Source organism: Colias croceus, chromosome 8 (genome assembly GCF_905220415.1).
Source record: "Colias croceus chromosome 8, ilColCroc2.1".
Lineage (NCBI taxonomy): Eukaryota > Metazoa > Arthropoda > Insecta > Lepidoptera > Pieridae > Colias > Colias croceus.
In genome coordinates this window covers 3597115-3612456 of record NC_059544.1, presented here as the reverse complement: position 1 = coordinate 3612456, position 15342 = coordinate 3597115, and the positions used below count along the sequence as shown (strand labels likewise).

The window sequence follows — 15342 nt, the reverse complement described above, 5'->3', positions numbered from 1 at the left end:
CGTTCAAACAATAATATCATCTATAAAACACATATATAAATTAAGCATTGCAACACCTTAATGCACACCTGTAGCTATAAAAAAGTCACTCACATCATATCCTAACACACAAATGTCATTGAAATTGCTAAAATGAGGGTAATTACTTTATTACTGATAATGATATTTCCTTTTCAGTAATACCGCAAAACTATGAATTAAATAATCTAGACAATGATACACTAGATGCCCCAAATGCGTACCAAGAAGATCCTCGACACAGATACAATGAGGCTGCATTTCCAATAGATTCTGACGAACCAGTTTCTATGCCAGCGGAGTTATCAAGTGATGAAAGGTTCAAGCATTCGAACCCAACCTACCAAAGTGCGGTTTTGCACAGCTCCACAGCTGATAGTGCTTCTGAAAAAGACGATGGTAACATTTATTCTAATTGATATACTCCAATGATAATCCTGCTAATATTATAAACGCTAAAGTTTATCAGAATGTTTGTTATTTCTTTTTTGAAACAAAAATGGCTAATCGAGCGTTTCTGTATGAAATTTGGTACAGAAATAAATCTATAGTCTCGATAAGCACATAGGCTTTATACCCAGGTACCACGCAAGTGACGTCCCGGGTTTTAGCTTATAATTAAATATTGAGACGTATTTTTATTTCAGGAAATGGTTTAAAGAAATGGAAAGGCGTTGCTCTGTCACCTGATAATGAAAGAAAAGTAAAACTGCCTGTAGTTGAAACTCAAACGCCGAAACCAAGTGAACTAGAAACCGTCCAGAAGGAAAATATTAAACCTGAACCGCCAGTCGAAACAACAAGCAGTGAACCAACAGTGAGTATTTCATGTTTTCCCAGATATTATCAGATATATTTGAATATAGCGTTAGTTTAAAGTCTTGGCCAATTTTTTCGTAATTATGTATTTACTTGGAAATCATTTTTTTATTTAAATAATATTTTGTATTTATTTTGCCTAACTCTTGTATCAGATTTAAAGAATACAAATGTTATTTCCTAATTTGATTGTGAACTAGCTTCCGCCCGCGACTCCGTCCGCGCGGAAAAATTAAGATTTTTTTCTACGTATTTTTCCGGGATAAAAAGTATCCTATTTTATGCCCAGGATAATAAGGTATAATTATACCAAGTTTCATCGAAATCAAACCGTTAGTTTTCACGTGATGCCTGAACATACAGACAGACAGACAGACAATAATTTTTTTAAACACATATTTGGGCTTGGTATCGATCCAGTAACACCCCCTGCTATTTATTTTTTCAATATCTTCAATGTACAGAATTGACCCTTCTACAGATTTATTATACAGGGTGTCCCGTAAGTAGTGGACCAACGGGTTATGGGGAGTAGAGGGACTTATTATCTAACAAAAATACTAAAATTTGTTGTCCTAAACCATAAAGTTTTTGATTTATGCTTTATTTTCAAAATTTGATAAAAATATCATCCACGTAAGCTTAATATGAACTTTTACCATTTCTGTTTTTATTTTATTCTTATTTTTTTGTTCAAGGTTGTTAAGAATACATAAGTCTTCCTAATTAAAATGATACTCAAGCATAATTAACAACAACATCAAAATTAGACCAAAAAGTAGGTAAAATTTTACGTTTTAAAAATTTACGGACTGAAGTTTGAACAAAGCTGGTGTAAAAAAAATGTATGGTGACCCTGTGGAACTTTGTTTTAAAAACTTCTACATCTCATACAAATTACAAAAAGGTATAATTGTGTGGTATAAAGTATTTAAAAAAATGTTAAATTGGCGTTCAACATTCAAATTAAAAATTATCAGGTAGTCAACTCATTAAGTTATTCCGAGAATTATTGCCTTTATGGGCGCGCGCTGGAATTCTTTTGTATTGTTTCTGGCCAATCATAGACGATACTTGAACCCACTATGATTTTCTTTGACTTTCAACTATTTCAGTGACTTGCTTATAGCTCGGAACTACACGCGTGTTTAGCTTGAATCCGTCATTACGATATTATTCTTTGTTGAAGTGCGATTGAATTGGACACTGATTTGTGAAATAAAGCATAAATTAAAAACTTTATGGTTTAGGACAATAAATTTTAGTATTTTTGTTAGATAATAAGTCCCTCTACTCACCATAACCCGTTGGTCCACTACTTACGGGACACCCTGTATGTATATGTATAGATGAGTTTGAATTAACTAATGCCCTAACCTTTGACCTCGCAAAATGGCACAGAATCGATCCTATTCTTAGTGGAATCGCATAGTGTTTGTACTTATATTAGGTACCATCTCTATAGATTTGCGTGTGATACTGTAGCGACACCTCGCTCTGAATCGCGCAAGGGAAAAATTTCCTCTACAGAGCATAAATACAACTTTCCGATATCATTCAGGGCCGTAACGGCCGGCCAGTCGAGTAGACTTGTCGAGGAGTCTCCCTTTTTCGGTGGAGGAATTCCACCTTCCTTCCTCCACAATACAAACAAATGCATTTTACTCTACACCCATTAATTTACTACTATTGTCACAGATAGTGACTGTGGAACTGAACCGTGGCTGGAACAGTCGTTTAGGGTTCAGCGTGCAGAGTCACCCCGAGTCCGGGCAGAGTTACATATCAGCGGTGTACAGCGACAGTGTGGCCGCGAGGGACGGGAGACTGCGACGCGGTGACGTCATACTGCAGGTATGCGTTTATAAAGCGCGTCACACACGGTGAAGATACTATAATATATTATGTTAAGATTCTCTAATATAAAATTTTACAGTATCTAAAGGTATCCGGTATCAGCGTTCTTACCATCATTTTTCTTTTTGTGTTTGCGTACTAAGACCCCTGTAGAACCGCCATCCTGTTACAAATGACCCGAAATTTTGTGCAGTGTTTCTATTTTCTTAATCATTTACTTTGTATTCTTTCATCATTAGTCACTAAAATTTATTTTGTTAACTTGCCAAATATAATGTAATATGGAAATTGTAAGCGAAGGCACTGCCTTCTGAGATACAGGTAATTACCTAGTTCAGAAGGCAGAACAATATTATAATGTTATATTTGAAGTTGCTAATAAAGTTTATTTTATTTTATTTAAAAAGTGTTTATGTAAGCATTATAGCGTATATATTTTGTCAAAGTATCCATACATAGCATCAGGTTTTATTGATGGGCTGTTTTTGGGTGTAAAGAAAACTCAAATTCTTTCTTTTCATTTCTAGATCATAACAGATAAAGTATAAGGTTTTATTCAAAGCTGTTTGGCTGTAAACAAATTTCAAATTATCTTGATTGTTCAATTCGTATTGTAAAGTAGTGTAACTGACACCATATTGTGATAAATTGGTCAAATCCCATATGACATTTAAAATATTAGATTTTAAAGTATGCATGACAAGAATAACAATTAGACAAAATAAGTACATATAAAACTTCAAAGATACTACTCATCTATGATAATTTAATATTTTTATACTAAAACCGTAAATTATATTCTACTTTATTTATTTTCAGGTCAACGACGAAAATGTAACATCAATGAAGACACCTGAAGTTATTGATTTATTAAGAATTCTTCGTGGATCTATTTGTATCACTGTTCTACGACCACCTAACGTTTAATGAATAAATAAAAAAAATATTAAAAAAAATCCCTTGCCCTTTAAGAAGTGCGATCTAATTGATCAAAAGTAATGCGAGAATTATATTTACTTCATATAAAATATTTATTTATCCAAGTTGCGGAAAAATTACTTATACCCTTTCTACTTTCCTAAGAGAAAGTTCCTAATAGAGTTCTTTAGGTATACCTACCTTTCCTTCTAGGTAATAATTTAAATATTTGAGATACCATATTATTATGATGTTGAATAATTATAATAACGGAATTGATCTCTATATCTTAAAATAGAATATAATGTCGTTAAAAATTATAGAGGGATTCAACATTTATAACAATATCTACGTTGTCCTAAGTAATGCAACGAATAAAACAAAAAATCATTCAATAAAGACATTATTTATTGAAGAACTCAAAACAGTAGATAATATATATAAGTAGCATTCCACACTATAGATATTTGCTCTCATAATAGTAAAAAGGCGTTTATTACAAATCGTTATTTAGGGGCCTAAAACTATGAACATAACCTATCAGTGCTTCATATTACACGATTAAATGTAAGTAAAATATTTAAAACAGAATAAGATGCACCATTTCGCGTTTATCACGAAATAAATACTTAAATAGTCAAATATATTTATAGGTCTGTTTTTAATACCTACCATATTTCTATTGTACCTACACTCATGTAAGATTAAAGTTGCGTCAATTTGTAGGGCAAAATATGGCAATCTAAATTGGTCCATAGACAAATCACTAATTGTTCATAAGATTGTAAACATTGTGCACACTAAAGCACAATATTCATTGAAGTGTGACCACATTAGTTTTTCATTAAATTTGACATCTTAAATAAAATTATTCACATAAATGTTATAAATTGTGTGTGCTCAGTATTAGTCAAAAATTATGTTGGATTTGAAAATGTATATAATATTAAATGATCATTAGATAGTTAAATGTAGAGATAGAAATTATACGTATATCGAATGGATCTAAATTACTCTTCTCTATGGATACTGATAAATTCTAGTCATTTCAGAATTATAAATACAATGATAATTATTAGCTGCGATATTTATAAAGTATGTATTAAATTACTAAGCGGACTATTATCATAATTTTAATAGACACATATAAATATGTTATAAACACATTGTATCTTGTTATGAAGTAAAAGATTTTATTGACAAATCTGAGACTGCTTTCTTATTGGAATATCTACAAAATATTCTTTGAAATATTATAAATGTCTATGAGATAGATTCGAACAAATAAAGCAAATAATCGATACAAGCGTGTGCGAAGCAATAGGAATTATATACAAATATTCTCAATCTAAAAGCAGCCTTAAAATATATTATACACATGTTAATAGAAAATAAAATAAGAATCGAAATCTAGAAGTATTAAGGAAACCGTACAGATTATTGTCGAACGAATCAAAACTGATATTCTAAAGTTATTGTGATGGATTTGTGTTAGATAATAAATATAAAATAGATAATTATAAATTTATGTAATTTAATGGAATACAAACAATTTAAAACCTGTAGATGTAGACTCTAGACATCGGCCCAAATGCTAGATAGTAGTTGATGTTGTAAATTTTTCAATTGATCCTTGCATATATTAAGTGGTTGTTTTCACATCGCTCGTGTTAAGTTTATTTAAACCTATTTTTACTTTTTTTAGGAAAATATTTGTGGAACAAAACATCTTACTGTGTACAAATTGTAATAGTAGATCAATTTACAATAAAACACGTAATTATTAATTTTATTTCGATTCGTAACATTATTTGAAACATGCCATAGTTGTAGAATAGATCTAGATACACTATTGCGGAATGTATTAAAATCGCTTATATTTTGAACAGACCAAAAGTCTACTACTCCTGTGCCTAAAAAGCAATACAAGTAAAAAGTTAATAACCACTTATAATTCTAAACGATTTAACATTGATGTGAATGTGCAGTGTCTATGTGATGATTTTTATGTGATTATGTATTGAATAATTTTAAGTTTATTGAGGCGCAAGTTACATAGAAGAGGTATAAACAATAACTATGGTTACATTTGGCTACATAAATACTATGTACAACAAATATTAAATGACATTTGTTAATAAAAAAAATCTTTTACCTTCTCCGACTACAAAATGATCATCAATAGACATTGAATATTTTTGAGAAATAAATCTCTTATACCGAATATGATCGTATATTGTAGTATCGTGTAAGTATACATACTACAGTTTTACCTCGAGTCTATGAAGCTTGTGCCTAACGCGGTGCTCAAATGATTTCAAATTAAGTTCTAGTCAGGATTTAATTTAAATCATATTCACGTTAAATTATAAAAATAATCCAGATCCATACATATTTTAAATACCATAGGGAGGGACGGTTATTTATTCATAAGCTGAACATATTTTGTAGTACAAAAGCAAATATATATTTTAAATATTACCTGTTTTTAAATGAAGGAATTAATCCCTCCCACACATTTCTGCTTCCGCATCAACCGTCTCTCTTATATAGTTAATTAATTATTATTAAAATTCATCGTATATTGATTGTGGTTGTTATTTTGTGTGAATGCTATAAACGTATATGTATATACAAGGCAAACGGAACAAATATGTGTCAGATAAATATTTAACTTTTATTATTTTTGAAAGTATTTTGAATGATTTATTTATTTTTGGATTCAGTATCATTAATAATTATTTAATGTAATATTTTTTATTAAGAACACCTTTTTATTATAAAAAATGCCTTCATATCATATTTTGCCTTTTAATTGTTATGTTTCATTTTTATTTTGTAATCTATGAATTTTAGACTCTAGTCGAAACAATATACTTTCAAATTCATTTTCAATACATATACTGAGCTCGTCGGCCTTGTAGTAATTGAAATGTCAGTAAACATTAAATATATTTTTGTGAGATGAATGATACAAAAATTATTAAATGTATATATTTTACTTTATAAAATTAAAGTATAATTAAGAGATATGATAACCATTCTGATTTTTATTTCATACCCATGAACTTCCCAAAATCCTATATCCTAAACTACAAAAGGGAATGTCACGACGAACCCTTTTGTCATAGAATTAACTCCTATTCCTTGAATTTTGTAGTGGTGCAAAAGCAAGTCATGTTATCCAAAATCGAAGTTTGTGGAGCACTTTCTTATGGTATTAAATAGTAGAGCATGCTGTATTTTATTTAAATTACGTGATGTTACGCCACGCCTACACTAAGATAGGTGATAGGTAGTGTATTTAATACCTTAATCATCTATGCTAGTAATTTTTTTTTTTTTTTTAATAAAATGTTATTAACTAACTAATTTAAAAAGGACTAACTACAAAGATTTATCTTTTCTTCAATATAGCATATAACTTATAATTTAAAATGCTATGAGTAAGTAGTTAATCATCATCAATCATTAATTATTTAGATTCATATTTTTTGATACATAATTCTCCTGAATAATTCCATTTTGCCAAAGATTTGTTTTATATAGTACCTATTCAACAACAAATAGTCCTATTCCCGTAAGCTTGTGGACCTGTCATTTATCATCGGAAACAGTGGACCTTTTACTCATCCGTCACGCTTGAATACAAAGTATTATATAATAAGAACTAAGATTCACGCGTATCCACTGCAAATTACAAGTGAGCATCGTGCGTGCAGTAAACACGTAAGTCGATAGCCATTAACCGTGACAGGAACGGTGCACGACATCGGTGAACCACGACGACTATATCATCAACTATAGTATTGTATTAGAATATCTGTCTTAGCAAACGTTGGATTGGAGATGTTGTTCGATTTCAGACATACCCGTTACTTGAGAGGTAGGTACACAAAATTTCATGAGAATCGGTCAAGTCGTTTACAAGTTTTTTTAGAACGAGATTTTTATATATTAGTAGTATTACCTATTATATTATCTGTGATATTATATAATATTATATGACCATGAATTAGTATAATTTTTGATAAATTCAGGTCTATGGGTACCAAAATAGCATTCATAATCTTATCAAATTTTGTACTTGCATAAATATTTTTTTTATTATAATTAAATTATTATATCTTTTATTAGAATCTATATTCGTAGAATTCAATTTGTCAGTATCAGTAGAGGACTTATATCTTTATTGTTATCTAATGAAGATAATTCAATCAAGTTTTTGAAGTTAGGTATACTTCTTTTGGCGCGATGGAGAAAAATGATGAGAGTGAGTTAGTTCTAGTAGTAGAGTGGTAGAGTTAGTTCTAGGTGGTATGAAAATTGATAACTATATTCAAGTTCATTCTAGTATTTTTTTACGTAAGTACACACACTCTTTTTTTAATCTAGTTTGTTTCATCACTCATCAATCGTAGTCGTATGTAGGTATTATTGTTGTAATAGGCAAATATTATAATCTGTATTTTGGTTATTGTATAGTCTGTATGGTATCACTGTAAACTGCAATTGTCTTTGCCCTCCTCTCTGTCTCTGTGGTTCGTGGTGTAATGTCGTGTGCGCACAATGTAGTTTGTAAAAAAGTATTATAAAAATAAAGATAATTTATCAGCATCCACAAGTTGTGTTTCAATATACAATTATTTCAACATGGTAGCAGAGCGTGGTTGATAAATTATGAAAAAATATCAACATCACGAGAAGATTAAGAAGATACGTAAAAGTACAAGTTACACAAGTAAATTGAATATAAAAGGGAAGGTTGAAAATTGATCAAGATTATTAGAAATATTGAAACAATGGCTAAGCAAGCCCGGATTGAAGATATTACGATACCTATTTTTGATGGTGCAAACTATTCAAGCTGGAAATTGAGGTTAATGACCTTGTTGGAGTACAAGGAATGTCACGAGCCCGCCACGACACATGTTCCGGTAAAAGATGAAAATATCATGAAGAAAAAAGATTTAAAGGCAAGAACTATCATAATGAGCACAATTTCAGATCGTCAAATAGAATATATTAGTGAATGCAAAACAGCTTATGAAATTATTAGAAAATTTGACAGGATGTACCTAACCCAGTCTACTGCTATGCAAATATTATGCAGAGCAAACATAGAAGAAGTAAAGTTGAATAATTATGGTACAGTTGAAGATTTTTTTGTTGCGTTTGAAAAAACAATAAACACATTTAAGGACGCCGGAGGAAAAATTGATGAAACAGAAAAGTTGAGATATCTTCTCAAAGCGCTCCCACCAAGTTATAGTTATATTGGAGATTTCCTTGATGTAATACCAGAAGAACAAAGGACTGTTGATTATGTGAGGACTAAAATTAAAGAAAAAAATATTACTTCATGCAATTCAGATGGTAGAAATAATGTGAGTACATTTAATATTAAAACAAAACTTCAATGTTTTATTTGTGGAAAGACTGGCCATTTCAAGAAGGATTGTTGGCAGAGAAAGAATATAAATGAACAAAATAAGGAACCAGGCAGATATCAAACGCATTACAATCATCGAGGACATTTTAGAGCAACCTACAGAGGTCAAAGCCGAGGCAGAGGTCGAGGTCATGCCAGAGATAACACTTCAAACAATTTTTCACCGCAGTCATGGACAACTCAAGTATTTAACTCGGAAGTAAAACAGGTATATTTTGATAACAATAAGAATAAAGAATGTATGTATAATAATGAAATAAATTTTCTTTTAGATAGTGGATGTACGGATCACATAGTAAATAACGATACTTATTTTTATAAATGTGAAGATTTAATAATTCCAGTCAATGTAAAATTACCAGACGGCAAAATATTAAGTGCGACCAAGGTAGGTGATATTAAAATTTGTTTTGAAAACTATTATAGTGAACAGTATGTAGATTTAAAGAATGTTTATTTTGTAAAAGGCATTAATCAAAATTTGTTGAGTTTTGCTAAAATAACTAAGTCTTCCACAATAGTAGCTACAGGTGATAATGCAAAAATATATAATCAGTATCATGAATTAATAACTGTTGCTCATAAAATTAACAATTTATATTATATGAAAGGTTTTGCATTTAACAACTTGAAAAATGATGTGTATACTCATTCTGTAAAATTGACTAATAAAGAGAAATGGCATAGGGCACTTGGACATGTAAATTTTCAATATTTAAATAAAATAGTTAATGATAAATTAGTTGATGGTTTGCCGGATAGGATTGAAAGTGTAGACATGAAATGTTCAAATTGTATACAAAGTAAAATGGCTAATGTTCCTTTTGAAAATAATAGAACTAAAACTAAAGAGATTTTAGAATTGATTCATACTGATTTAAACGGTCCACATAATACAACTGGTTATGGTGGAGAAAAGTATTTCTTGACATTTATTGATGATTATAGCAAATGTACTAGAATATTTTGTATTAAAAGTAAAGCTGAAACTGCTAATTGTTTTATAGAATTTGTAAACTTAGTAGAAAATAAATTTAACAAAAGAATTAAGAAATTACAGTGTGATAACGGGAAAGAATATTTAAATAAGGATATTATTAATTTTATTAAACAGAAAGGTATAGAGTTATTACCATGTCCACCATATGTTCATGAATTAAACGGAGTAGCTGAAAGATATAATAGATCTGCTATGGATATAGGTAGGTGTTTATTGAGGGAAGCTAATATTCACAGAAGATATTGGCCGGAAGTTATTAAAACGGCAGCTTATTTAAAAAATCGAACTATTGCTAATACTTTAGAAAATAAAACTCCTTATGAGATATTTTTTGGAATAAAACCAGATGTAGAACATTTAAAAATTTATGGAAGTAGAGTTTTTGTAAGAGTTCCTGAAGTTTTAAGAAAAAGTAAATGGGATGATAAAGCTAAATTAGGAATATTAGTGGGGTATAATGAAAATAGCTACAGAGTTCTTTTGAATAATAGGATAGTAAATGCTAGGCATGTTCAGGTAGTCGAAGAAAATACTAAATTAATTTGCTTAGAAAAACAACATGATCAAATAGTTAAAGATAATGATTTAGAACCTGATACAACATTGAATGTTTCAAATAAAATATGTAATACGGAATATGAAAAAGATACAAACATAGATGAGAATTATAAAAATACTTTAGAACACGTTGTAAACAATGATAATCTTGATGATGATGAGAATAACGAATCTGTAGGAGTAGAAAAACTTAAAAGAAAGCGAATTCCAGTTTCTAGATATGGTAATCCAGTTTCACACTTTATATATGTAAATTATACTGATGCAAATGTACCAAATACTTATGAGGAAGCAATGAGCTCAATTGATCATGAACTATGGCAAAGAGCAATGGACTCTGAAATAAATAGCTTAAATAAAAACAATACTTGGCAAATTGTTGAAAGGCCCAAAGATAAAAAGGTTATTGATTTTAAGTGGATTTTTAAAAAAGAAAAGTAATAATGTTTACAAAGTAAGATTAGTTGTAAAAGGATTTCAGCAAAATGATTTAATGTTTATAAAAGTTTAAGTTTAAGTTTATTAAATGTTTATAAAAGGATTAGATTTTGTAAGAAGTAACTATGATTATTGTTTATATGTAAACAGAGCGAGCAAAGATCCAATATATATATTACTGTTTGTTGATGATCTTTTAATTTGTTGTACAAGTAAAAATAAAATTGAAGAAGTAAAAATTAGCTTGATGAAAAGGTTTGCAATGAAAGATTTGGGTAAAATTAAAAGTTATATTGGTATAGATATAGATTATAATAATGATAGAAATGTATTGTCTTTAAATCAAACAAAGTATATTGAATCTTTGGCTGCAAAATACAATTTAGAAAATTCTAAGTTATATGATACTCCAATGGAAACTAATTTAAGATTAGAACAAGCTAAGGAAATTGATGAAGGTATTCACTACAGAAATTTAATAGGTGAATTATTGTACATCAGTAACGGCACTAGGCCAGATGTAGCATATAGTATCAATTATTTGAGTAGGTTTCAGAATTGTTACAATCAAACACATTATAAATATGCAATGAGAGTATTAAAATATTTGTTTAAGACGGATTAAATTAAAGTTTGGAAGTTAACATACTATTGAAATGTAGACACTGAAATATTAGATTGTATGGTAGATTCTGACTATGCTGGAGATAATGTAGATTGGAAATCAATGTAAGGTTTTGTAATAAGATTGTTTGGAAACTTAATTTTGAATAACATTAGAATAAAGATTAATTTAGTACAGTTTATATCTGAGTTCAAGTTATAATATTGTAAGTAAAAGTTCAAGTTATAATATTGTATAAGTGAAAGTTAATTAGATTATAAATTGGGTGGAGGTATTATATTGTGTTAATAAGCATTGTAAGTAAGTAAAGGTAATATTGTTAAAGAAAATAAAGATTATAAATTTGAGGAGGCGTGTTGTAATAGGCAAATATTATAATCTGTATTTTGGTTATTGTATAGTCTGTATGGTATCACTGTAAACTGCAATTGTCTTTGCCCTCCTCTCTGTCTCTGTGGTTCGTGGTGTAATGTCGTGTGCGCACAATGTAGTTTGTAAAAAAGTATTATAAAAATAAAGATAATTTATCAGCATCCACAAGTTGTGTTTCAATATACAATTATTTCAACAATTATAGTTAAAACTAGCTGGTGCGTTGTGCGCGGGCTGCAAGCAGCCCGCGAGCCCCTTTTGCCCCTGGGTTGAAGCAATAGGGCACTCATTTGAAAATATATTCGGATTTTCTGTCCATTTGTTACATCTGCTAACAGCGATTCTACAGTCAGTCGGTAATGCTTATAAATTCCCCATTCAAATATTTTCTATTCCGGGGGGCTGTCCACCTTCGAGGGTGTGTGGTGCGCGAGCTGCAAGCAGCTCGCGGCTCATCCCAGGGCAGAAATCTTCAGTCATTTGAAAATGCATTCGAATTTCCTTTCCATTTGTTACATCACCTAACAGCGATTCTACAGTCAGTCGGTAATGCTTATAAATTCCCCATTCAAATATTTTCTATTCCGGGGGGCTGTCCACCTTCGAGTGTGCGTTGTGCGCGAGCTGCAAGCAGCTCGCGGCTCATCCCAGGGCAGAAATCTTCAGTGATTTGAAAATGCATTCGAATTTCCTATCCATTTGTTACATCTCCTAACAGCGATTCTACAGTCAGTCGGTAATGCTTATAAATTCCCCATTCAAATATTTTCTATTCCGGGGGGCTGTCCACCTTCGAGGGTGCGTGGTGCGCGAGCTGCAAGCAGCTCGCGGCTCATCCCAGGGCAGAAATCTTCAGTCATTTGAAAATGCATTCGAATTTCCTTTCCATTTGTAACATCTGCTAACAGCGATTCTACAGTTAGTCGAAACTGCTTATAAATTACTTATTCAAATATTGTTAAATTTTTGAAACGTCTTATCGATAGCGGGTAGTGACTTTTCATAATAAACTGTTCAAGAGTTAACCTAACACGCTCGTCGCTTCGCTCCTCGCTACCTATTTGAATATTTAGGCCGGCCGCTGCCGCGTCTCGCTCGCTTCGCTCGCTTGGCTCGTGCGATAGGTAGTTCAAAAGTTAACCTAACATGCTCGTCGCTTCGCTCCTCGCTACCTATTTGAATATTTAGGCCGGCCGCTGCCGTGACTCGCTCGCTTCGCTCGCATGGCTCGTGTGGTAGTTCAAAAGTTAACCTTACACGCTCGTCGCTTCGCTCCTCGCTACTTAAACTGCTTATAAATTACTTATTCAAATATTGGTAAAATTTTTGAAACGTCTATCGATAGCGGGCAGTGACTTTTCATAATAAACTGTTCAAGAGTTAACCTAACACGCTCGTCGCTTCGCTCCTCGCTACCTATTTGAATATTTAGGCCGGCCGCTGCCGCAACTCGCTCGCTTCGCTCGCTTGGCTCGTGCGGTAGGTAGTTCATAAGTTAACCTAACACGCTCGTCGCTTCGCTCCTCGCTACCTATTTGAATATTTAGGCTGGCCGTTGATGCGACTCGCTCGCTTCGCTCGCTTGGCTCGTGCGGTAAGTAGTTCAAAAGTTAACCTAACACGCTCGTCGCTTCGCTCCTCGCTACCTATTTGAATATTTACGCTGGCCGCTGCCGTGACTCGCTCGCTTCGCTCGCTTGGCTCGTGCGGTAGTTCAAAAGTTAATAAATATTTTCTACTCCGGGAGGCTGTCAACCCTCGAAGTTGCGCGGTGCGCGGGCAGCAAGCAGCCCGCGGTGCCGTCTTTTGCCGATGCTATTCAATTACCCTTCCTACTATGGAAATTTCCATACAAAATTTTCGAAAAAAAAAATTCGCTTTTTAGCAAAAATTTTTATGTGCCTGGAAGCGAACCAAGTTTTTAAACATTTTTTACCTTGGTGACCCCAACCTAAGTGCCACCAGTTCAGAGAGCCGTTGAATTTCGTGATGTATGGAAAATGGAAACCGGGGGTCGGAGAGAAATTCTGAGTATGCAGTTTTGTAAATCTGACCAATCAGAGCACAGAAGTCAATTTTGAGACCGATCGTGACGGAACCGGCGCCACCATCTTGCTTTGAAAAATTGGCCATTTTTTGAAAAAAAATTGCGTCCAATTTGAAATTTCTCGATTGCCCTGGTAGCACCCCATCTTCCTGATCATTTTTTAGTTCTACACCCCCCACCTATCTGGCGCCGTTTCGGAGAGCCGTCGAATTTCGCGTTGTATGAAATTCGGAAACCAGCGATGGAAACTCGATTATGAGTAGGCCACCTCAATGTGCGGCTCGATTAAAGCCCCTGTGCCAAGTTTCAGCGCGATCACACCAGCGATGGCCGTTTTAGAATTTGTATGGCGGCGGCCATTTTTTCCGCCATTTTGAATTTTTTTTGCACTCTGTGGTAATTGCTCGAGGTCTACTCCAAGTTTAGTTCGAGCACCCCAGATGTAGCTGCTACCGTTTGCGCGGGCCGTTGACCGTCTTCGAGAGATGAGGGAAAGTTTAAGATTTCGGATTTTTCTGGATATCCTGGGAGCTGGGCGAGTACGAATGCATCATTGGTGTATTTCTCCATTGCACCACCTTGTCTAAATTTACGTTTTTATGTTTGCGCCAAAAATGGAAAAATTCCAAAATCGAGCGACCCACTACGGCTCCCTGGTAGCGTCCCAGGGTGGTGATCATTTTTAGTTCCGGGACCCCCAACCCAACTCGCACCGTTTCCGCAGGCCGTTGGAGTTTACGTTGTATGGAAGTTGGAAACGGGGGCCCGGAGCCACTCGAACGGGGCACCGATCGATTTGCCGGCTCGAACAGAGCACGTGTGCCAAATTTGGGACGTAAGGATTCATAAACGGCGATTTTGGCAAAGTACGGCGGCCATCTTGTTTTCGCGAAAATCCCCATTTTTCCACCACCCCTGGTAATCGCCACCAGTTCTGAGCATTTTTTGTTCAGACACCCTCCCTCCAAGTGGCACCGTTTCCGCGCACCTCCAGGGGTCCACTCTCTTGTCCAGGGTGTTGGAGTTGTCAATATTTTTCCGGTGGTCACTCGGAGCACCTCTACACGATCACGTCGAAATCCCCCCAACTTTCCGCGTAGTTTCCGAGAAACCCGATGTCAGTCAGTCAGTCAGTGGTAGTGTAGCTTTATATATTATAATAAAAAAATAATTTATTGCAAAATGTGTTGTATTTTTTTCATCCATTTAATTCCAATACTCATAATATGAAAGTTGAA

At 33.1% G+C, this 15342-nt stretch overlaps 1 protein-coding gene across 3 annotated transcripts in view; it reads left to right on the top strand.

Annotated features, from left to right (window-relative positions):
- LOC123694068 overlaps nucleotides 1-6650 on the top strand; it is a 62810-nt gene extending 56160 nt beyond the window's left edge. For all 3 annotated transcript variants that reach the window (XM_045639368.1, XM_045639369.1, XM_045639370.1), the window contains 4 exons: nucleotides 178-417; nucleotides 666-835; nucleotides 2536-2691; nucleotides 3514-6650. In XM_045639368.1, the coding sequence (XP_045495324.1) occupies nucleotides 178-417; nucleotides 666-835; nucleotides 2536-2691; nucleotides 3514-3621 (674 nt within the window). In that variant the 3' untranslated portion in view covers nucleotides 3622-6650. The remainder of the gene's footprint in view (nucleotides 1-177; nucleotides 418-665; nucleotides 836-2535; nucleotides 2692-3513) is intronic.
- Nucleotides 6651-15342: the final 8692 nt, after the last annotated feature.